The 24,677-nt window shown below is 44.4% G+C and overlaps 1 protein-coding gene across 1 annotated transcript in view; it reads left to right on the top strand.

Moving 5' to 3' along the window:
• DPYD (dihydropyrimidine dehydrogenase) overlaps positions 1-24,677 on the top strand; it is a 2,051,548-nt gene that overhangs the window by 813,711 nt on the left and 1,213,160 nt on the right. Inside the window, exon 8 of the mRNA XM_077452870.1 lies at positions 23,119-23,206. Coding sequence (XP_077308996.1) covers positions 23,119-23,206 — 88 coding nt within the window. The remainder of the gene's footprint in view (positions 1-23,118; positions 23,207-24,677) is intronic.

The following is a 24,677-nucleotide window of genomic DNA, read 5'->3' as shown; positions in this document are numbered from 1 at the left end:
GAACGCCTTCTCCGCGTCTAAGGATAAGAAAAAACCTTTAAATTTGTTTGTGGACATCCAATGATGAATATTAATGGCCTTAATTGTGTTATCCCTTGCCTCCCTTCCTGGGACAAAGCCTACTTGGTCATTCTTTATCAGGGACGGTAGGAAGGGAAGCAAGCGATTGGCAATAATTTTGGCAAAAAGCTTTATGTCTACGTTTAGTAGGGAAATCGGCCTGTAATTGGTGACTATCGCTGGGTCTTTACCGTCTTTTGGTATCACGGTTACATGGGCTTCCTGAAGTCTGTGAAAAGGGCGTGTCGGAGATGAGAAGGAGTTGAAAGCTTTGAGAAAGGGGTTGGAGAGAGTGTCTGTAAAGGTCTTGTAGTAAGAGGCTGTAAGCCCATCTGGGCCTGGGCTTTTCCCTGATTTTAGTTGCTTGATTGCCAATTTGAGCTCTTCTTCAGAAATGGGATTTTCCAATTGCACGGCAGCTGCTTGGTCAATGGGCGTAGGGCAGTGTTCATTTAGAAAATTCTCCATAAGGGTGCGTCGATCGCTCTGCAGTAAGGGGTTGTCTACATTCGTATTGAGATTATACAGGTCTGAGTAATATGATTCAAACTGGGCGGCTATGTCTGGGGTTGTGACTTTGGGCCTCCCCTGGGGATCATTAATGGTATGGATATTGGTCAGGGCTCTATTTTTCTGAATAGCTCCAGCTAAATATTTCCCACTTTTGTTGCCAAACTCATAGAACAATTTCTGTTGGAGGATAAATTTTCGTTTTGTTTTTTGGGCGAGTTCCGTCAGGAGAAGTTCACGGTGGTGTGTCAGTTCAAGGTATGTTTGTTGGGCTTGAGTCTGTTTGTGTGCTAATTCCAGAGTTTTAATGTTTTGAATTAGGGATGCAATTTTGGCTTGTCGTATTTTCTTGCGGGCCGATTTTAGAGCAATAAATTCACCCCTCAAAACGCATTTATGCGCCTCCCACTGTGTCACTGGAGAGGTCTCTCCGTTATAATTTTCTAAGAAATAGTTGTGGATGACCTGTTTGAGGGCTAATATGTCTGCTTCTGCTGTCAGCAAAGTCGAGTCAAGGCGCCAAGTTTTAGAACAGGTAGTAAGGTCTGGAAACGTAAGTGTCATGGTAATGGGGCTGTGATCCGAAAGGAGCATAGGTTCAATGGTAGCATGGGAAAGGAGGGGGAGATCCGTCTGAGAAAGAAATAAATAGTCAATTCTTGAATGTTTGTTATGTGGGGCTGAGAAGAACGAATAATCTTTGTCAGTCGGGTGTAGGGTACGCCAGGTATCATGCAGAAGCAAATTTTGAAGTTGAATTTTAATATGTTGAAGTATTCTGTAGGGCAGTGATGTAATACCCGACGAAGTGTCTAACAAAGGATAAAGAGCTACATTGAAATCTCCACCAAGAATGGTTATCCCAGTGGAGAATTCCATCAGGAGTTGGGAGACTCGTCTAAAGAAGGTCGCTTGCGCGGAGTTTGGGCTATAAATGTTAGCTAAAGTCATTGGTCGGCCATTGAGTTTCCCTTTCAGAAAGATGTATCGTCCATCTGTATCTATAAGGGAATCCAGATGTTCCCATTGAACATTTTTAGAAAACAGGATGGAGACTCCTTTTGTTTTTGCCTGTGGATTTGTAGAGTGATAGGAGATCGGAAACCAGTGGTTCGTGATTTTGGGGATCTTATCCGAGCGAAAGTGCGATTCTTGTAAAAATACGATATTAGCTTTTAATTTGTGCATTTGGGCGAGAATTTGGCTACGTTTTTCCGGTATGTTAAGCCCTTTTGCGCTCAGGGATATGATCTTCAGCGTAGTGTGCTTAATGGTACGCCCAACGTGAGCCATGCTCTGCAGGTGACAAGGTGCTCAAGGTGTGGAATCAGGGAGCTCTCTGTGTAAGGGGTGGTTCAAGTGGTCAAAAAGTGGTTCGGCTTCCCAACTGGTCGAAGAATGTCTCAAGAAATGGCAGTGCGGAGACCGAAGAGAAAGGGAGGGAAAAGAAGAAAAAGAGAAAAAAAAAAAATTCCACAGAGGGGGGAGGAGGGGAGGGGAGGGTGAAGGGTGGACTAGACAGATAAGGATAGGGGAAAGGAAAAAGGCCGGAAAGGGGAAAAAGAGAAGGGAAAAGAATCGGATTGAGGAGGGAAGTGAGTGGATAAGTAAGCAGCCGGGGAGGGAGGGGGAAGGTCGGGGGTAAACCGGGCGTAAGAAGAGGTAAATATACCTCTCCTTAGGCGCGTAGGGTAAAACCGGTAGGGTTTAGCGGGAATACTCAGTAATCCCGTCGTGTGGAGGCGTGGGTTAGGCCGGTAAGGTGTTAATAAATTGTAGAATGGGAACCACGGGTTCCCAGGGGACAGTGATAGTGATATAGGGATGAGCCTCCATAGGTAAGCATTTAGAGAAGGATGCTGGGTTCCGCAGAAAGGGGAGGGTACTGTGGGTTGGCCTGTGTCAATGCGGGTCACGATACCTTCTGCCCTGTGCGTTGTTATTTGGCACAGGCCAGGGTATATATGAAGGTATCTATGGGCCGTGGAGGACTGAGCGAGCTCAATAGGCAAGTCAAGTGAATAGGTGGTAAACTCAACCTTGGTATGAGTAAAGAAGCTTGGGATATGTACCACGGGTCTCCAGAGTGTGGGGGTGTTCAGGTATGGACTTGCTTCAGGAAGCAATCCCTCAGAGTAATAGGGGGGTTGATAAACATAAGGTAACCTGTCACCCGGAAAGAGATAACAAGAAAGGTCAAGCGTGCCCAAACTGTACACGAGTGTCAAGCAGTAGGTTAGGCATCTTGTGAAACTAAGTAAGGGAGTGAAACCTTCAGCAACAAAAAAAAAGCAACATAAAACAATAACAGTAAAGAATCCAACGTACCAAACATATGAAACTTGATCCACTGACAGTAATTTTTAAAACATGTATCCTGGTCTCGCTGTATATTGTTTATCTACTAAGTGGCATAGACCTCCCCCCGGTGGGAAGTTAGCCCAGACGCAGATGACTTCGTTCTTGGCCCGTCTGACTGGTTCCAGTCAACCGCTTACCCATTTGTTTTGCCCCACATACCGTATTATCGCCCGACAGTTTTACCATTCCCCCGTGCCCTCATTCATCGCCACAATCCCTTAGGGACATGACAACATCCACAACTAATGACAAACCCTGACAGTTTCAACTTTGGGGTGTTCACGATACAATCCCCGACTACCCGCAACGGGTCCTATCGGGCCAATCTGCTCGATCCTTTCGCTTATAGAAGATACTGTTTACGGTGTAAATTGCATTATATAATAAGAGGGGTTTGTAACCACTTTGCAGTTCATGATGTTATCTGTGTTCTCAATTTGCACTATTTCTCTTTCCTTTTTTTATTGGTACATTGTGTATCGACTGTTATTGTACTATTTGAAACTTCAATAAATTCTTTATGGAAAAAAATAAAAATAAAAAAAAGTGGCATAGCATAGTTATAATCGCCCTCAAGTTGCAGTTATGTACGGTTTCAGACGGAGCGCCTGGAAAAGGGGGCTTATATTGTTTAGAGGGCACTTAGGATGTGCTCGATCTCAGGATATATCGGCCTAGCAGACCACAATTGGGCTGCGTCAGATTAGTTCCGGAGAGCAGTAAAAAAAAAAAGGGGGGGCCCCGTAAGGTTCATGGGTAAGAGATGCATATGGGAGGGAGAGTCAATGGTATCTCAGCTATAACTCCGTATGAAACCGTATGTCTATGTAGGAAACGGAATGGAAACTATACCTTAAGAGCATAAATAAAGTAGTACTTTTCTCGGAAAGACGTATCTATATCCCTCATATTATATTTCCCCCCCCCCCTCCCCACCTATCCCTTATCCAATTTTTATACCATCTCTGTCTTCCATAGACCATCCAGGACCACGGGGAAGCATTAAGGGTGGGAGAGGGGAGGTTGCGGGGCAAAAAACCTATACGAGCGCAAAGGGGGGCTCTTGGAGGGTGCATTGGGGGGGTATGTAGTCCTTTAAGCTAAACCTTCATGTAAAGGAATGTTCATCATCTGACAAGAATCTGTATACTTGCGTGCAGAAGGACAGATCAATAAAGCGTGTCTGGTGGTGTGCGCGTGGACTTTTCTTGTCATCGACGGGGACGTGGATGCGACCTTGAGACGGCCTAGTCTGTGGTGCAAGATCAGTTTCGGAGTAGGTGCGGTCGATGGGTGTGCAGCGAGCCAGGTAATCTGCAGATCCAGAAGCATGATAACTGAGGTGTTGGGTTCAAGAGTTCGAAGGGAGCACGGAAGAGGTGCGATTATTCAGGTTCCCCATGGCGTGGCCTTCTGTGTACAGGAGAAGCTGTAGGGCTGGAATTCGCTACATTCCTGGGTTCCCTCGCAGTGTTGTGTCTAGGCGAGTTTGATCTGCGTCTTCGGATGTGGAATTCATCCCTCACAGGGATTGCGTCCATGGAGGCGGTTCTCCTGAGATGGGGCGGTTGGATGGATCTATACCAATCTGGTAGATCAATGCGTCTCGCAGAATGAGCGGAGATCCTCAGGGACTCTGAGGTGAGCCGTGCGACCTTGGGCAGAGGCTGAGAGGCAAAAAGGAAATTTCCAGCGATACTGGATACCATTTGCACGAAGCAGATCAAGGAGAGGGCGCAGATCCCATCTGTTCTGCAGGGTGATGGGTGATAAGTCCTGGAAGATTTTAATCTCTGTGCCCTGCTATAGAAGGCTGCGACGATCTCTTGCCCTGTGCATGATTTCTTCTTTCAATTTAAAGTTGACCAGGCAACATATGACATCCCTGGGAGGGTCTGCGTCTCTTCCTCTGGGTCTAAGGGCCCTGTGTAACCGTTCACAATGGGTGATTCAGGGGGCCTGCCTAGTAGGTCATTAAATACTGCAATGGTGGCCTGGGCAAGTTGGGCCTGATCAATGGATTCTGGCATGCCTCTTACCCTCAAGTTGTGACGTCGGCCGCGATTGTCCAAGTCCTCCATATATCTGTGCAGGTCCCTAAACTGAACCGTGCTTGCTTGAGAGGAGGTTTGCAGCTGGTGAATGGCATGTTCATTGCGTAAGGTGGTCTCTTCAATGTCCTCCATGCGCAGTGTCATAGAGTGGAGATCTCTCCTGAGGTCAGAAATGGCTGTTGCTAGAGCGGATTTGATTTCATCAGCCACAGACCTGAGGTCTCTGACAGTCAGGGGCTGATCATCTGCTGCAGGTGGATGAGAAGGTGGCTCCTGCTATCTGCCTGATGGGCTCAGGCTGGATGAGCGCTGCACTCCGGAGTAGGCCCGAGATGAAGCCGGGGCCTCACGTGGCTGTGACCGGAATATCTCCGGTATATTGCGGGGGTGTTGCGCGGCGGAGCTCCACGGGGAGCGCGAATGGGACGGGGATGAGTTCCCCTTCTGCTTTCCCATATCAGCGGCTAAGAGAGGCTCGTGTGATCGCTGGATAGTACCCCTGGGACCCGGAGCGCGAGGATCAAACGTCCATTACGGTCCGGCTCCAAGCGAGTTAAATATCTTTTAATGTTCACATTTCTTGCAAATTTGTGTACATCCATATATGTTTGGAACTTATCCAGACTCCTTGGTTGCACAAACTTCAATCCTTTGTCTAAAACCATTTTTTCAGAATTTGTGGGGGTTTTTAGTACTCAGGTTAAAAATACCCTTTCCAGTTATGTTTTTGGCCTTTTCTGCTGTTTGTAGGCGCCTCCCCCCTCTGACTCCTTGCTTCTTGCGATTGGCCTTTTTACACCTTGATTTGACCTGGAAAAACCCCAACTCCCTGGTCCACCCGTGGCTGGACATCCCCGATTGGGTGTATCAAAATGAGGTGGCAAATATGACGAATTTGGGGGCTCGTACCTAAATTGGGAATGCTGTGAATCATTTTAACCATAATAATCCCCAAAGGTATCACTATCTAGAATACCGCATACACGCGATTGGACAATCCGCTGGACTTTCCACAGGAGGTCCGCTGGACTTTCCGAACGAGCGGACTTGTCCCCACATGACCACATATTAACTGACTTTTCCGGTGGACTAGGTCCGGCGGACAATCTGCCGGACCTTTGGCGGAGGTCCACTGGACTTTCCAAATGAACGGACTTGCCCACTAATTGTCCATTAATTTTGAACGTGACTTCAGGTATGACGGGACTAGATAAAATAAGTCAATGTTGCCGCTTCCATCTGCGAGATTGACACCTTGTGAGCCCTGTTGCCTGGTATGGGTGTTAAGGGTAAGCCCTAAGCGGAAAAAAAACGGTGTGGGGGTCCCCCCAAAGTCCATACCAGACCCTTATGCGAGCATGGAGCCCGGCCGGCCAGGAAAGGGAGTGGGTATGAGCGAGCGCCCCCTCTCCGAACGTACCAGGCTGCGTGCCCTCTACATGGGGAGGGCTTTGGGGCCCCACCACCCCAAAGCACCTTGTCCCCATGTTGATGAGGACAAGGGCCTCTTCCCGACAACCCCGGCCATTGGTTGTCGGGGTCTGCGGGCAGGGGGCTTATTGGAATCCGGGAGCCCCCTTTGATAAGGGGGCCGCCAGATCACGGCCCCCCACCCTATGTCAATGATTGTGGGGTACATCGTGAAGTCAAGTTCAAAATGAATGGACTTTAGTCCGTGTGTGGGCAAGTCCATTAATTTGGAAAGTCCGGAGGACTAACACACAGACAAGCGGATTGGCTTTCCAGCGGACAATTTTGAGTCAAGTCTTCTTTCAAAGTCCGCCAGACTTTTGGGAAGAAAAAGTCGGCCGGAGCCCACACAAGGTCAAATTGTCCGGCGGACTAAGTCCGCTAGGTAGTCTGATCGTTTGTACTCAGCAAAGGAGGGGAAAAAAAGCATTAGGTCCCCATCTGGAATCCTGATGTTCCCTATAGGAAGGGTACTGATCAGACTCATTTTTGGAGGTGTTCCTCCACCAATTTGAACCACCATTTTTTGGCCTTGCCCACAATTTTGATAAGGGAAGCCATGCCCCCTGTGTGAAGGAGGGCCCTTATGGCATGGTGGAGGAATCTGATATTGTGGCCCATATTCTTGTGTGTAGCCAAATCTATTATGACCAAAGGATTGTTGTAATCCCTGTTGGAGAACCCCCCCCCCCCTATTCCCAGTGAATCTATGTGAGGACTGATATAAATTCTGTCCACCACCCCTCTGAGTTTTATTATTCCCACCAATTTTTTGGGGGGGATTGGGTACATGGGGTTTGTTCTGATGTGGTATTACCCCCACATTTCCTTCTACCATCTGTGATGACACATCCATCTCCATAATATTTTTACTAGACTGCTCATTCAACAGTTTCTTTTGCCAATCAAAAACAATATTGTTTTGGTAGTCTAGTAAATCACGGTTATATTTTTTCTTTTTTTTCTCCTTTTTTCTTCTGGTCTTTATAATCCTTCTCTAAGATCCTTAAAATGTTCTGTGATTTTGTTCTATATCCCTCACTTTCTTTCATAGGAATAAGCTTTTCCTTGATGGATTTAATCTCATTTTCTAATTTGCCCAATTTAGCAGTTTTCCTATCGATCAGAAATCTGAGAAATGACATACCAGCCTGATTAAGGTAATTAAACCATTCCATTAAATCAGTTTCTCCCTTTTGAGGGTAAATCTCCCATCTAAGGCTCCTAGGAACCATTGCATTCTTGATATATATTTCCAAGTAGGCTATATCCCACTTGGTATGAGTTTCTGACTAGTGATGGACGAACTTCCGACGGGACGTTTCGCGAAAGCGAAATGCGAACGGACCCAAACGTTCGCGAAACCGAACGTTCGCCGCGGGCCCCATTGACTTCAATGGGAGGCGAACTTTGCAAACCTTCATGTCGAATTTGCGGCCACGTGGTAATTATTAGGGGGTAAAACGTAGTCCCACCATCTGGACAATGACATAATACATGTATGAGGTGAATTTGGGATCGATAACTACAAGCATTTTTATTTTATTTGGGAAATTGTTCTAACAATTCAGGACTATGGAGCTAATGAAGGCAATGGAGGAGAGGGAAGGTCAGGGACCAGGGTAGGCAAAGAAGAGGGTGCAGGAGATGATCACCAGCAGCGTGACATACCGGAATGACACATGCACCGTGATAGAGGCATCTGACAGCAGCACCGTAATACAGAGCACTGACAGCAGCACCGTGACATACAGAGCACTGACAGCAGCACCGTGACATACAGCGCTGACAGCAGCACCGTGACATACAGCGCTGACAGCAGCACCGTGACATACAGCGCTGACAGCAGCACCGTGACATACAGCGCTGACAGCAGCACCGTGACATACAGCGCTGACAGCAGCACCGTGACATACAGCGCTGACAGCAGCACCGTGACATACAGCGCTGACAGCAGCACCGTGACATACAGCGCTGACAGCAGCACCGTGACATACAGCGCTGACAGCAGCACCGTGACATACAGCGCTGACAGCAGCACCGTGACATACAGCGCTGACAGCAGCACCGTGACATACAGCGCTGACAGCAGCACCGTGACATACAGCGCTGACAGCAGCACCGTGACATACAGCGCTGACAGCAGCACCGTGACATACAGCACTGACAGCAGCACCGTGACATACAGCACTGACAGCAGCACCGTAAGCAGCCCCAGGAGGAAGTCAGCACAGCACAGGGATGGTGTGATCCCCTCATAATAAGAACCCCCAGGAGGAAGTCAGCACAGCACAGGGATAGTGTGATCCCTTCATAATAAGAACCCCCAGGAGGAAGTCAGCACAGCACAGGGATATCATAAGCAGCCCCAGTAGAAATATGACACCGCTCAACCTCTTCAAAGAGGAGGGTAGGGGCATATAGTACGGTGTGCTTTTTTGGGTCAAGGAAGTGAGCCAAATGAATTAAGAAGGTCTGTGTGCTTGATTAAAAAAATAGTTTATAGACATATACATGGTCTACTGGTCACATGTGTTGAATTCCTCCGAGATCCATGCCTCATTCATTTTTAGAAATGTGAGGTAGTTAACACTGTGGTGAGCTAGGCGAGTACGCTTATCGGTCACAATCCCCCCTGCTGCGCTGAACGTCCTTTCGGACAGGACACTGGATGAGGGGCAAGCCAACAGTTCGATTGCAAATTGGGCAAGCTCTGGCCAGAGGTCAAGCCTGCCCACCCAGTAGTCTAGGGGTTCATCACTCCTCAGAGCGTCCACATCGGCCGTTAACCCAATGTAGTCGGACACCTGACGGTCTAGGCGTTCCCTGATGCTGGATCCGGATGACACCTGTCGATGGGTCGGCTGAAAGAATGACCTCATATCCGAAGTCACCAACACATCTTCAAACCGGCCTCTTCTTGCAGGCGCTGTTGGATTGGTACCCGCAAATCCTTCTCTGGGAGTGGGAATTGCTCCTCTGCCAGCGCACGCAAAAGCAGAATGCAGCATTTCTCGAAGCAAGGCCTGGAAGTGCTGCATTCTGACAGCCCTCTGCGACGGCGGTAACATTTCCGCCATTTTGTGTTTGTACCGGGGGTCTAAGTACGTTGCCACCCAGTACTGGTCCTTGACCCTCATGCTTTTTATACGGGGGTCCCTATTAAAACACTGGAGCATGAAGGCCCCCATTTGCACTAAAGTGGAAGCGGTGTGGTGGCCTGGCTCCTGCTCATCATCCAGGATAATGTCGTCCTCTTCATTCTCCTCTCCCCATCCTCGCACAACAGGGATCCCAGAAAGGTTTAAAGCATGCTCTTCTTGCTCCTGCTCATCCGCCCCGGCACCATCCTCCTCTGACTCCTCATCAGACTCCTGTTGTTGACTTGTCTCAGATAGAGTAGCCCCCCCTGGGAATTCATCCAGCATTGCGACTTCCTCATCTTCCCGCTCCTGCTCCTCCACAGCCTGATCAATGACACGACGCAATGCACGCTCCAGAAAGAAGGCATAAGGTACCATGTCACTGATGGCGCCATGGCTGCGACTGACCAGTTTGGTGATCTCCTCAAATGGCCGCAGAAGTCTGCATGTGTCGCGCATGAGCAGCCACTGGCGCGGTGAAAAAAAACCCAGCTCCCCAGAACCGTTTCTTTCGCAGAGTTCATACAGGTAGACGTTAACTGCACGTTTCTGCTGGAGCAGCCTATCAAGCATATAGAAGGTTGAGTTCCATCGCGTCGGGCAATCGCAAATAAGACGTCTGACCGGCAGATGGTGTCGCCGCTGAATGTCAGCAAGGCGAGCCATGGCCGTGTAAGATCTTCTGAAATGGGCCGAGATTTTCCTTGCCTGCCGCAAGATGTCCTGGACCCCAGGGTATTTGACAAGGAATCGCTGCACGACCAAGTTTAAGACGTGTGCCATGCACGGCACGTGCGTGATTTTGCCCTGTTTCAATGCGCTAAGCAGATTGGCACCGTTGTCACACACCACTTTACCAACTGTCAAATTGAGCGGTGTTAGCCACTCATCTGCCTGTGAACGCAAAGCTGAAAGGAGTGCCGGGCCAGTGTGGCTCTTTGCTTCCAGGCACAACAGACGCAGCACGGCATGGCAACGTCTCACCTGGCATGTGGAATAGGTTCTGGGGAGCTTGGGCGGTGCAGTGGAAGAGACGCTAGCAGCGGAAAAGGAGGAGGCAGCTGAGGAGGAGAGGGAGGAGGATGGAGTAGGAGGAGGAGAAGAAGAGTCAGGCCTGCATGCAATCCGTGGCGGTAAAACCAAATCTACACGGGTGCCACGGGTTACATGCTTGACGGCCGTCAGAAGGTTCACCCAGTGGGCAGTAAAACTGATATACCTTCCCTGCCCGTGTTTGCTAGACCACGTGTCTGTGGTCAGATGTATCTTGGCACCGACACTGTGTGCCAGAGATACATTCACTTGCCGCTGAACATGGCCATATAGCTCTGGGATGCCCTTCTCTGAGAAATACTTCCTTCCTGGGACCTTCCATTGTGGTGTTCCAATGGCCACAAATTTGCGAAAGGCCTCCGAGTCCACCAGTTTATATGGCAGTAGTTGGCGGGCTATGAGTTCTGACAAGCCAGCCGCCAACCGTTGGGCAAGAGGGTTATCCGGCATCATCATTTTTTTACGCTCAAACATTAGGCCCACGGAAGCCTGCCTTTTTGCAGAAAAATGTGAGCTTGGCGTGATGGAAGGTGGAGTGGAGGACAATTGTGAGGAGAGAGGAGAAGGAGAAGTAGAAGACGAGGCTGGACGGTGAGAGCCTGCAGTGTGGCTTTGTGTGTTCCGTTGCTCCCACTGGGCTCGGTGATGGCTGCTCATGTGCCTTCTTAAGGCGGTCGTCCCTAGGTGAGTATTGGGCTTACCGCGACTAACGCGTTGACTGCAAAGATTGCAGATGGCAACGCTATTGTCAGCAGCGGACACGTTAAAAAAAGCCCACACTGCGGAGCCATGTGCCGGTGTCCTGGGAGCGCCAGATGTGACCGTACATGGTCGATGACTCGCTCCTGATACATTTGCAGTCTGCTTTGTCCCTGCTGTGCAATGTAAGTCATTGCTGCTTCTCCTCCCTATCTGCTGGTCCATATCTCCCTCTGAACTCCCCTCCTCTTCCTCTCTTGTGGGCACCCACGTGACATCACTAGACACGTCATCATCAACGTCACCTTCCCCACCGCTATAAGTAGAGATCTCGGAGTAGGCAGCAACACCGGGGACCAACCTCCTCCTTGGGCTGATCTGGGTACTGGCGTCAGACTGCTGAGTAGCGCTTGTTGCTACCTCCTCTTCCTGATCCAATACCAAGAGTGGCTGCGCATCAGAAATGTCCTCTTGATATGGATCGGAAAATAATTCCAGTGACTCAAGCGGAAGGTATGTGGTGGTGGTGGTGGTGGTCGTGTTGTTGGTGGTAGTGTCTTTGGGGGTGCACATAGCAGAGAGTGAAGAAGAGGGTGCAGATCGAGAGGATGAGGAGGGTGCAGAAGAGTAAGGCTGAGCGAGCCACTCAACCAAGTCTGGTGCATCCTTTAAAGTAATTGAACGCACCTTCTGCAACTTCCCACTTTGGCTCAAGCCTGTTGCTCCTGCCCTACCCCTACCACCCCTGCGGAAGGGCCTGCCTCTTCCTCTGCCTGTCATTTTTTAAATGACCCTGTGACAAAACTCTTAGTCCCTATACCAATGAAGGACTGCTGCAGTATAGGTGAGCGGTCAGCAGTGGTGCACGTCAACCCTATCTATTGTGGACCTATAGCGGTCCTTACAGAACAGCAGACTGTACCGCACTCAAGCCTATGTACCGTAGCACCCTATACCAAGTTACCAGTCCTTATAAGAACTTTTGTGGACCAAGCAGGTTGTGTATTAGTGTTTAGCAGACTGTACGTCAGTCCCTATACCGCTGAAGGACTGCTGCAGTATAGGGCAGCGGTCAGCAGTGGTGCACGTCAACCCTATCTATTGTGGACCGATAGCGGTCCTTACAGAACAGCAGACTGTACCGCACTCAAGCCTATGTACCGTAGCACCCTATACCAAGTTACCAGTCCTTATAAGAACTTTTGTGGAACAAGCAGGTTGTGTGTTAGTGATTAGCAGACTGTACGTCAGTCCCTATACCGCTGAAGGACTGCTGCAGTATAGGGCAGCGGTCAGCAGTGGTGCACGTCAACCCTATCTATTGTGGACCGATAGCGGTCCTTACAGAACAGCAGACTGTACCGCACTCAAGCCTATGTACCGTAGCACCCTATACCAAGTTACCAGTCCTTATAAGAACTTTTGTGGAACAAGTGAGTTGTGAATGTTTAGCAGACTGCAGCAGAAGGGCAGCAGTCAAGTATAATATCCTTTCTATATTTGGAAGAAAGAATATTATACATGTACAAGCCTATTACTGTACCACTGATACCAGTCCTGAAAAGAACCTTTGTGGAACTAATAATAACAGCAAGTCTTTAAAATTACCCTCACTGCCTGACAACACTGCTTCCTTCCTGTCCCTATACAAATTGGCAAAAAAAGAGAACGATTAGTGGTTACTGGAACAGCTCTTTTGTGGACCTTGATAGTAACAGCTAATGATGATGATGATGATGATGATGATGAAAGACTAATCTGGCTGTCCCTGTAGCATACACCGTCCTTTCCCTTTCTCTAAACTAACAAAAGACACTCAGGCTGCTGCAAGAATCAGCAGCACAGCAAACCTATCAACACCTAACACCTATACCAGTCCTGAAAAGAACTTTTGTGTACCAAATAGCTAGTGGTTTATCTCTCCCTACTCCACACAGGAACCTGTCCCTATCGTAACAGAAGAAAGAATGTAAAATGGCCACCGGATCGGGTGTATTTATAGGTTAGGGGGAATGTCCAAGTGTCCATGTGCTGTCATGTCTCAATTGGCTGTCCTGTATCACATGATAAACGTGTCACCAAAGGTTAAAGTTCTTGTATACATTAAACACGTAAGTCCGCCGCGGCGAACGACGGAAAAAGGCGTTCGAACGTGCGGACCGCGAATGTCGGAAATTCGCCGCGAAACGACCGCCGGGCGAAACGTTCGTCCATCACTATTTCTGACATCAATAAATTCTTGAACCTCACAAACACACCTCCCAAGTCTCCCTCTTCTCTATAGAGTTTGAAGACTCCATCAACATTGACCACCTTGGTGGCCCTAAAGTCAAAGATATCCATTAAAGATACAAACAAAAAAAAGCTGCAGTAATAATATCAGAAAATTAGTAAAGGGTAAAAAAAAATGTGCTAATCAAATAAAATGAATTTGGGTGAACCAATCCCAAAGCAGCAAAATGAATGTGAGATAGCACAAATACAAATGAAAAGGAGAAAATTGCACTATTATCAGTCCAAAAGATTATTATGATATATGGTGTTCCAAATGCTTGAACAACTGGAAATTAATTCAACGTTCACCCAGTGACTAGACCACAGGAGAGTGTACCATCACCTTGTGAAAAATATGCTTACCAGATTGTAAGCCAATTGCGCAGGTGGTTTTAACCCAGCCCGGGCTATTGGTTTTGCAAGAAGAGACACTAATATGATACTGCAATGTATAGTTGCAACCCTCTTAGCATAGGCTGGTGTTGATTGCACAAATCATAATTCCATATCAACCAAAAAGGGAAAACAATCTACACCATAGCGTAATATTGTCAAAAAAATGAACAATATATACATTTGTGCTTACAGTGTAAAAAACAAAAGCACGGACAGAAAACCACCCAGTGGATAAATGTTTCAGCGCTGTAGTTTTGTGTCACGTCAGTACAAAACTCACACAAAATGCTTAACCACTTGACCTCCGGAAGATTTTCCCCCCTTCATTACAAGGCCACTTGCTTTACTTTAAATGAGAAACTGCACATTCATGCAATGCTGTACACAAATGAAATTAGTTTTTTTCCCCCACAAATAGAGCTTTCTTTTGATGGGATTTGATCACCACTTTGTGTTTTATTTTCTGTGCTATAAACAAAAAAATTACAATTTTGAGAAGAATATATATTTTTTTAACTTCCTGATATGAAAAATATTAAACAGAAATTTTTAAAAATCGAATTTCTTCATAATAATCACATTTATTCATAATAATTTTTCATAAGCTAATATCGATTGGTTTATGCAAATGTTATAGCGTCTACAAACTATGGTATATTATTTTTTTTATACTACTAATGGACAGTGACTTTTAGAGGGACTGTGATATTGTGGCTGATAAATGAACACTAACTGACACTTTTTACACTTTTTGGGAACCAGTGACACTAAAACAGTGAACAGTGCCAAAAATATGCACTGTCACTGTACTAATGACACTGGCTAGGAAGGAGTTAAACATCTAGAGGGCTCAAAGGGTTATTTGTGTGCCTAGCCAGTGTTTGTGTTTACTATGTGTGCTGCTTTTACTAGGACAAGAGATGGATTTTAGTCCCTGCTTTGCAGGAACACAAAATACATCCCTCCCCCCCCCCCCGTCAGAATAGAACATTGCCTTGTTTGCATAGGCAGCGCTCTGTTCTGAGTCTCTGTGCAAGGATTGGTGGGTTCCAGCAGACATTGAGTGCCCGACACCTGCAGATAGACTTCTGCTGTGAATAATCACAGTGCGCACTCCCTGCAGGTAGAAGTGCAGGTTCACATGTATATATACGTGATCAGGCACACAGCTGCCACCCTGTAGCAGTAAACCTGCTATAGAACAGTCAACAATTGGTAAAAGTAGGATTACGTTCTATTTAGTTTTTTAATTGAACCCCAGGGAGCTTTATGTCATAATATGCTAGTATGCTAGTCACATGATGACTTCCAGCACTGCGCTGTCAGCATTCTCTGCTGTCACGGGTGCTTTCATTTCCTCCTGGTCTTGCTTCTGGATTTGGTATTTTTGACCACTTAAATGGCTGGGCCACAATGGCATCACTCCCACGCATGAAAGTCACATCATCATGGCACAGAATGAATTCCATAAATGTAATTTACATTACCACTGACAGACAGGAAGAAGCAGTTATGACAGAAGAAACCAATGGTATCTCGTTTGTCATAAAAACCACACCTGTCGGTATTTATTTAGTTTTTTGGAGTTTATCTACTTTACGTATCTGCATTGTCATAACTGCTGCACTATACCTGCACTGCCCTGCCAGAACCCAAACTCAGCTCAGTGAAAAAAATGTATTCATTACAATAGCTTCTGTTCATTAAAGTGACTGTTCCTAAAACTAAGATCTAAAAAAGCTGTCCCTGACAAAAAAAAGGAGCTTGAATGCTCACTTATACTTCTCCCTACATTTATAATCACTTATGCAATAGTGTGAGTAAACTACATTACTAATGGGCACAGTAGGAACTTGGGGCTTGGTGGGAGGAACCACTGAGCATAAAGAGGTACCATAAGTCTGAGCCCTTGTACACACGGTCGGAGATTCTGACAACCAAATCCGTTGGATTTTGTTCGACGGATTTTGTCTGACCGATTTGTCCGAAACTGTTGCATACACACAGTCGGACAAAGTTGTCGGAAAATCCAATTGTACATAACATGATGACGTTATTTTGTTACAATGGGACTACGTTCAGGCTAGTAGCCAATAGCTTTGGTCTAGGAATTTGATCTGAGCATGCGTGGCACTTTGTCCGTCGGAGTAGGCTACACATGATCGGAGTATGTCTGATCGGAGCATTTTGTTGGAAAATTTTACCGGCAAGTTGGAAAAGTTGGTCCGTCGGATATTCTGATGGAAACAGTCCAATGGAGACCACACACAGTCGGAATATCCGACAAAACAGTCCGATAGGACACATTCAGTCGGAATCTCTGACCGTGTGTACAAGGGCTAACACTCCTGGTGTTTTATTCTCAAGATTCTTTGGAAAAGGTTCTCTTCTGTTGCATAATTAGAAGGAAAGGTGAGTGTCTAACTTCTCCTTTGCAAGTGCAGATTATTTTAGATACTAGTTTTCATTGCTTCAAATGGTTTGTTTTTTCTGACTCTTTATAATTATTTTTTCTGTGAAGAAAATTAGTAATTTCAAAGGGACTGTAGCATAAGGTTCCAGCCAAGCTTTCATGTTTACGAAGTGATCAGACACCCTTGGAGTCAACTGTGAAAAAACATGTTTATAGTGTACACAAAAAAGTGGGCTAAGGAAGCAGTATCTGTGAATCCAATATTTGCCACATTCGTTGTGATCCAGATGGTCTCAAAATTATTTTAGTTGATTTGGTCCAAAGTCCAATGATAATATAATCCTTTTCCCCTAAAAACTAAATTTGTTGTTTTAAAGTCTAAACATGTTTTACCTCAATGTATTCCTTGCATTAAGAAAAAAAATGTTTAGGTATTGATTTTGCTCCTCACCACCCTTCCCTAATACTAACCTGAGCCCTCATTCGATCCAGTGCTGTGCACATCTGCATCTCCTCTCTGGGTCTTGCTGGCTTTGCTGGGGCACCCAGTGCTGTCAATCAAAGCCAGTGATGAGGAAGCGAGGGGCCAGGCCGAGTCCCTCTGCATATGTCAATGAATGCAGCATTGGGGGTCGGGGCGAGCAGGCACGAGTGCCTCCATGGTTTGAGGCTTCCCGTGGTTACACTGGATAGAGAGGAGGAGCCAAAATTAAAAGAAAACTCTGTCTGGTCCCCAAAAATCCATTTCGGAGCCTTATCCAAGCATGCAGCCTGGCAGGGACCCCCCTTCTGAACCATACCAGGCCACATTCCCTCAACAAGGGAGGCTGATTAGGGGCGCAGGGCTCTGCTCCCCCACCCCAAAGTACCTTGTCCCCATGTTGATGAAGGGCCTCATCCCCACAACCCTGAAGCAGGTTCTATACAGGCGGTCCCCAGGTTACAAAAAAGATAGTCTGTAGGTTTTTACTTAAGTTGAATCTGTTTGTATGTCAGAACAGGTACATTGTTTAAGTGTAGCTCCAGCCAAAAAAAATATTTTTAATCATTTTGAATAGCATAGGGAAGGGTTAAAACCCCTGTAACATTTTTTTTTTACTGTCTGTGCCTCTGTTTAGAAGATTTCACCTTACTTTCTGTCCCAATGACAATTGGATTTTGGAAATTTAGGTTTGTTGTAGAAACAAGCTTTGGTGATAAAGCTTCAGTGGAAACACCTTTTTCCCCATAATAACTCTTAGCGGAGTGAATTTCCCCTCCTATGGGTAGATTTCCTCCCACTTCCTGGTGTCTCCCTCTATTTGTAAGTAGGGGACCGCCTGTACATGGTACAGATGTGCCAAATTACAGGCAGACTAAGGGGACCCCCAGGCACTATATTTAAATAAATGTTTCATTTTTTTTTGTTTCACTTAAATATCATTTTCTTTTTTCTTTAGAAAAATCAGTTTTGCTACAGCAGGTTCTATACATGGTACAGATGTGCAACTTTGCGGACAGACTAAGGGAGCCCCGAAGACACTATATTTAAAGGAATTTTTAGCTTTCAGTGCTGTAACATTTTGAATGACAAATGCACAGTCATGCAGCACTGTATCCCCACAAATAAAGCCTTCTTTAGGTGGTATTTGATCACCTCTGTGGTTTTTATTTTTTTTTGCGATGTAAACGAAAAAAAGAGCGACTATTATGAAAAAAAAACACAACATTTTTTACTTTTTGCTATAATAAATATCCCCAATAAAAAAAAAAAAAAACTTCCTCAGTTTAGGCCAATATGTATTCTTCTACATATTTTTTGTAAACAAAAATCACAATAAACGTATATTAATTGGTTTGCGCAAAAATTATAGTGCCTACAAAATAGGGGATAGATTTATGGCATTTTTGTTATTCTTTTTTTTAATAGTAATGGGGGCAATCTGGGATTTTTATCATGACTGCGACATTGCGGCAGACAGATTGTACACATTTGACACTATTTTGGGACCAGTGACACTTATACAACAATCAGTGCTATAAATATTCACTGATTACTGTATAAATGTCACAGGGAGTTAACACAAGGGGGCGATCAAGGGGTTAACTGTGTTACTTAGGGAGCTATTCTTACTGTGGGGGGAGCAGACTGACTAGGGGAGGAGACCGATGGGTGTTCCTATATACTAGGAACACATGATCTGTCTCCTCTCCTCTGACAGGACGTGGATCTGTGTGTTTACACACACAGATCCATGTTCCTGTTCTGTCACCAGCAATCGCGGGTGCCCGGTGGACATTGCGGCTGCTGGGCACACGCATCGGCTCCTGAGTGATGCGACGTGTGCACTTCTCTATACCACTGGGAAGTCAATGATGTCATATGACGCCCGTCCAGAGGGACAGAGTGTTCCTGCAGAAGTCATATGAAGCAGTTAAAAAAATTAAATAAAATGCTTGCATTAATACATGTCCCCCAGGGCAGTGCCTGTGCCCCATACCCTTTTTATGGCCAATAACTTAAATATAAGCCTTAAAAATGGTGACTTTTCGATTTTTCATGTTTGGGTCCCATAGACTTTAATAGAGCTTGTGACTCGGGCCTAATGTTTTCCTTGTTCGGGAGTTCTGGTGCGAACTCAACAGGGGGGTGTTCAGCCTATCACTAATCAGTAACAGTACGGTAAATCCTTTGTGTGCTTGACTTCTTAATGCTTAGTATAATGGGAAAGACATGCTTAATATAAAACTTACCCTGCATTTTTTTTTATGCAGAACAATATAAATGTAAGGTTTTTTTTAGCTTACATTGTAAGCATAAAATATACAGTTTGCTAGAAAATAATGCATATTATAAATACAATTTCTGCATTGAGGTTATATTATGAACATAAACTCTATTTTTACAATGCTGGTCCTTTATTTTCCCCGGAGTAGAAAAATGCATGTGCTTTTAGTAGTTTACTAGCATATTGCAATGCAGGAACACTGTAATGAGATGTTTGCTTTTAGCAGTAAATTTCCACACATTTTCATTATTGTGCTATGACCCTGGCTCCCTATGCTCTCCAGGATTGCAGTGTTGTACAAACATTTGACGCAACTGCATCCAGTACATAACGGGGAAAATTGGAGATATTGTTTACAAAAATGCATGAAATGTAAATGTTCTTATTCAGAGTGTATGATATATAAATGTATATTAGCTGAATACTGCTTTGTGGTTTGAATACTTTACATTTTAAGAACTTTAGGTAAAATGTTGCTGGAGGATGAATTGTGTTATAAATGTGAAACGATAATTTCCCCAGCACTGAAAATGTAATGTTTGTATAAACAGGTATGTGAAACAATGCTTCATTTTACTAACCTTGTCCTAATTCATACTGAAAATGGGGGTCACAACCCTACCCCAACTGCTTCATTCTTTCATATGGTAAAATATAGGGATTTGGTTGTGAATGAACTTTTTGCAAAAATTGGGGGGATTCACTGAAAGGTGGCAGTTTTTATAACGATGTGATTCCTTAACTATGTACAAATTTCTTATATAAGACAACCTGTGCCTCGTCATTACAGGGCAGAATAATAAGTGAAATGTGTGGTCCCTTCCAGAGTAGTGCATGCCTTTCCCATGTCCCCTAGCCAGTCATTTTAGCTGCTTGCAGCACACAAAAAAATACTCAGTACTTCCACGTATGGGGAAACGTGACAAAATCTCCTTCCTGTTATGCGACAGCACTGGTACTTGCTGATTGGCCCATATTGTTACATAGGGGTGAGTGATAGTCATCAGGCCTATGTAAACCCCAATTAGAATGCCTCAGGCCTTGCTTAACTCCAATCTCAGAAGCAGAGTCTGAAAAGGGAATAAAAGAATGCGTTGCTGGGATCTGAGACCTTAATGCAAAACTATTGCCTTTTCCTGTATAGGTAAAGCTAATATTGTTCTCATAAAGAATACATAATTTGCCGGACAATTCAAGTTTGTATATTAACCCATTAACCCAACATGTTTCACCTCTGAGCTTCATCAGGGGATATACGAATTACAAAGTGTCTTTGAACTGTATAAAAATCACAGAAAAACAAACCCTAATGAGTATGAAAAGAACAACAAAAATGTATTACATTGTGTACATAAACAAATTGATAACAATTAGCAACAATGCTAATGCTCTCCCTGAAGTAGGAGGGGGACCTACTGCCTCAGAACTCCTGAAGGGGCCACCACCAACAGAGGACCAACCAACCAAAAAGGGAAATGTTCTTTTCATACTCATTATGTCTTGTTTTTTTTCTGTGACTTTTATACAGTTCAAAGACACTTTGCAATTTGTATAATCCCTGATGAAGCTACATGTCAGGTTAATATACAAACGTGAATCTTCTTGTCTCAATCTGAACATTTGCCTTTATGACCACTTCCACCTTGAAATGTTGAACATTATTGAACATTTGTCTCTGTTTGGTTTTTAACTATAATCTTATTAAATATATACCTTTTCATACTTCAGTTTCCATTATTATTTGTAAGCACCATAAAAACCTCCTCCTCCTTCCCTAGTGCAATATTTAACTATTTGGGAGGAGGTGTCAACATCTTGGGTGTTTTTCCTTTAGTTGGACATCTATAGAATAAATACATGGCTTCATCTAGTTTGGTGTTTTCTGGGTCTGTTGATAATTTTACACTATAGTTAAGTGGAACAATATTCAAACGTTAAGTTAAAGCTTTAAAACAGTTTTGTTGGAAATAATAAATATATGATAGGATGGTCTGCATACCTTTCCTGGAAAAAGGCATATTCCTTGTTGGGCCTTACAGCTTTCTAGGTCACTTCGAACTAAATAGAGGTGACAATATTGATGCTGGAATTTGACTACTGGTTTAGTTGAATGAATTTGACAAAACGCTTCTCTATGTTCTCATCAGTGCTGGCCGCATGACCAATACCTTACTTGTTTATTTATGTGGTCTCTGTTTAACAACAAAATCAACATGTTTTGGTAGAGTGACCGGTAATACAGTGAGCTTGGTGTAGCGTTTTCTCCAGGAAATAAAAACATTCTTTTTTTTTTCTAGTATTCTATTTATACGTCCCAAGTAGATTTGAAACACAGATTTAGTCTCAATATATCTTTATTGAAGAAAATTTTTCGACAAACCAAAACATTAATTAAATGATATGCAATATTATGATGGTTGTCAATATAAGTAACAAAGGTAAATAAGAAACAAGACACTATAGGAAAAGAGAAGGTGCAGGATAAGAGAAGGGGAAAGGAAGGAAGGGGGTTTGATACAAGTGCATGACACTAGGCTATGTAATCTGAAGAGTAGGTAAAGAGTAGAAAGTAAAAAAATCAGGGCAAAGCTGTGCTCCTATTGACAGAGGCATGGATTCCAAGGTTTCAGTAATGAGAATCTAAAGGGGAGAGGGATTCCATGTTTAAAGCTTCAGCATGCAATATGGGTTCTGGAACCAGAGATCCCACTGGCGACACAATCAGTCTTCTAAAATTTGAGCTTTAGCAAACAACTATTTGTAATGAGCATGCTCATTCAGAATGTGAATAACAATAAGAACATCAGGGGGTAGCAGCTGCTTCCAACTCTAGGCAATAGATAGCCGGGCTGCTATGAAATTATGAGTAGATATGTTGTGGAACTCAAAGGGCTAAGAATCCATGCCTATACTCAAGAAGGCCAATTTTGGGTCAACTGGAGTGGTAATGCCAGTAACATTAGACACCAACAAAAAGATTTGGGCCCAGTAAATCTGAATTACAGGGCAATACCACCAGATGTTACAGTGAGCCTGGGGAGCCACACTGTCTCCAACAGGGAGGATAATAACTTGAAAAGATTGAGGCTAATTTAACAGAAGTGTATTACCAATTTATAGTTTCATAGTTAGTAAGGTTGAATAAAGACACCAGTCCATCCAGTTCAACCTTAGTGAGTGTCTACAATTGTCCCTGTACATTGCACACTCACATCAGTCCCTACCCTCAAAGAGCCCACAATCCAAGGTCCCCATTCATATACTAGGGCCAATTTTGGCCAAACTCCAGGCAGGTAGTGTCATGGTTGGGATTTGAACCAGTGACCCTTCTTACTACTGGGTGAGAGTGCTAACCACTACACCACTGTGCTGCCCTAACACCACTGTGCCGCCCTAACACCACTGTGCCGCCCCAATTATGTAGGAGCTTCTCTTAGGAGTCCCTAAAAACTGTATAGAGTTTCAGTTTGGGTTTGATGCCCCTTTAAGCAATGCTTGCAAATATTATGTATCCCCATACCAAGAAATAGCTAAGATCAGTCATACTAAATCAATGAAATTGCATTCCTATACATATATATTTTTTGCAGCGCAACATTACCTTACATAACCTGTTCTAAATGGCAATATATTAAGATTTTTTTTCTATTTGTATGCTTTAAAATATTCTTAGAGATATTAAATGTCTGTTACTTTCCTACTCTGTACATTGAAAGAATCAGAGAAAGAACCTTCTTTCTAATCACATTTTAATGAGCAGTTTGCAAATCATATTATGTTTCCCCTTTTGTCTTATGCATTCTGTCTCATTCTCCTCCAGGCTTTCAAAGTTTTTACTCTGTTTCCAAACACTCTTCTCTCTTATTAGGTTACATTACATTAGTTTTCTTAATTGGCAATGTATTTTCTTTTATAAGGTAATTGAGGGCACGGGCCTAGGAATGCATGGAATGAATATACGATCTCTGAAAGAAGAGGGCTTTGCTGTAATATTCATTGGCATTGGTAAGTAGTCATCACCAGTATTTGTCTGCAGAGTATTGCAAATAGTACATTCAATGCAAAATACAATGTCAGAAACACATTTTATTTTCTTTATTTATGACGAATATACAAGGCCTCGTTCACATACACTATATTACCAAAAGTATTGGGCCACCTGCCTTTACACATACATGAGCTTTAATGACATCCCAGCCTTCATCTGTAAGGTTCAATATTGAGTTGGCCCATTATTTGCAGCTATAACAGCTCCAACTCTTCTCGGAAGACTGTCTACAAGGTTTAGGAGTGTGTCTATGGGAATGTTTGATCATTCTTCCAGAAGCACATTTATGAGGTAACTCACTGATGTTGGATGAGAAGGCCTGGCTCTCAGTCTCCACACTCATTTATCCAATAGGCGTTCTATCAGGTTGAGGTTAGGACTCTGTGCAGGCCAGACAAGTTCCTCCAAACTCACTCGTCCATGTCTTTACGGGCCTTGCTTTGTACACTGGTCAACAGTCCTGTTGAGAAAGAAAGGGGCCATCTCCAAACTGTTCCTACAAAGTTGGAAACATGAAATTGTCCACAATGTATTGGTATGCTGACACCTTAAGAGTTCCCTTCATTGGAACAAAGTTGTAAAAAAGAATAAATAAAAAATTGTGTGCACCGAATGGTATGTGCCTTTAAGAAAATGATGTTGGCAGGAAATAATCCATTAGTTCAAATAAGAACATACATAAAGGCTATAGAAGGCAGCCATCCCAAGAGTGTGCAAAATATGCAGAAAATGAGAGAGGAGGAGGAGCCACATAAGTGTAGTATTAAATGTCAGCATTTATTGCACAAGTTTAAAAAAACTAACAGGAAAGAAGTGATATTCATTTTTATCAAAGGTATAAGTCTTGCAGTCTCTGCTATCCTGCAGACTCTGCAGATGGTGGAGGAACTTGACTGGCTTGCACAGAGTCCTGACCTCAACGCTATAGAACACCTTTGGGAGGAATTAGAGTGAAGACTGCGAGCAAGGCCTTCTCGTCCAACATCAGTGCCTGACCTCACAAATGTGCTTCTGGAAGAATGGTCAAACATTCCAATAGACACACATCTAAACCTTGTGGACAGCCTTCCCAGAAGAATTGGAGTTGTTATAGATGCAAAGGGTGGGCCAACGAAATATTCCACCCTATGGACTAAAACTGGGATGCCATTAAAGTTCATGTTTGTGTAAAGGCGGGTGTCCCAATACTTTTGGTAATATAATGTACTTGTTGATAAATGGTGCCTCGACATGTTTTTAGCCGGATGCTGGTTCTGAAAGGGCAGAGCCTAGTACACGCCTGTATGCCTTGCTATATAATTACTCAAATGCAGCATGAAGTATATGGACCTGAGCAGATGACACTGGCCAATAACCATTATTGGTTTCCTTGGTGGGTCCCCAAGTGTTTATAGTGGGGCAACACACCTCCTAAAGAATGTTCTAAAA

This window comes from Lithobates pipiens, unplaced genomic scaffold, assembly GCF_037356315.1.
Source record: "Lithobates pipiens isolate NorthernLeopardFrog02 unplaced genomic scaffold, aLitPip1_a1.2 Scaffold_23, whole genome shotgun sequence".
Lineage (NCBI taxonomy): Eukaryota > Metazoa > Chordata > Amphibia > Anura > Ranidae > Lithobates > Lithobates pipiens.
This window is presented reverse-complemented; position numbering and strand designations above follow the sequence as displayed.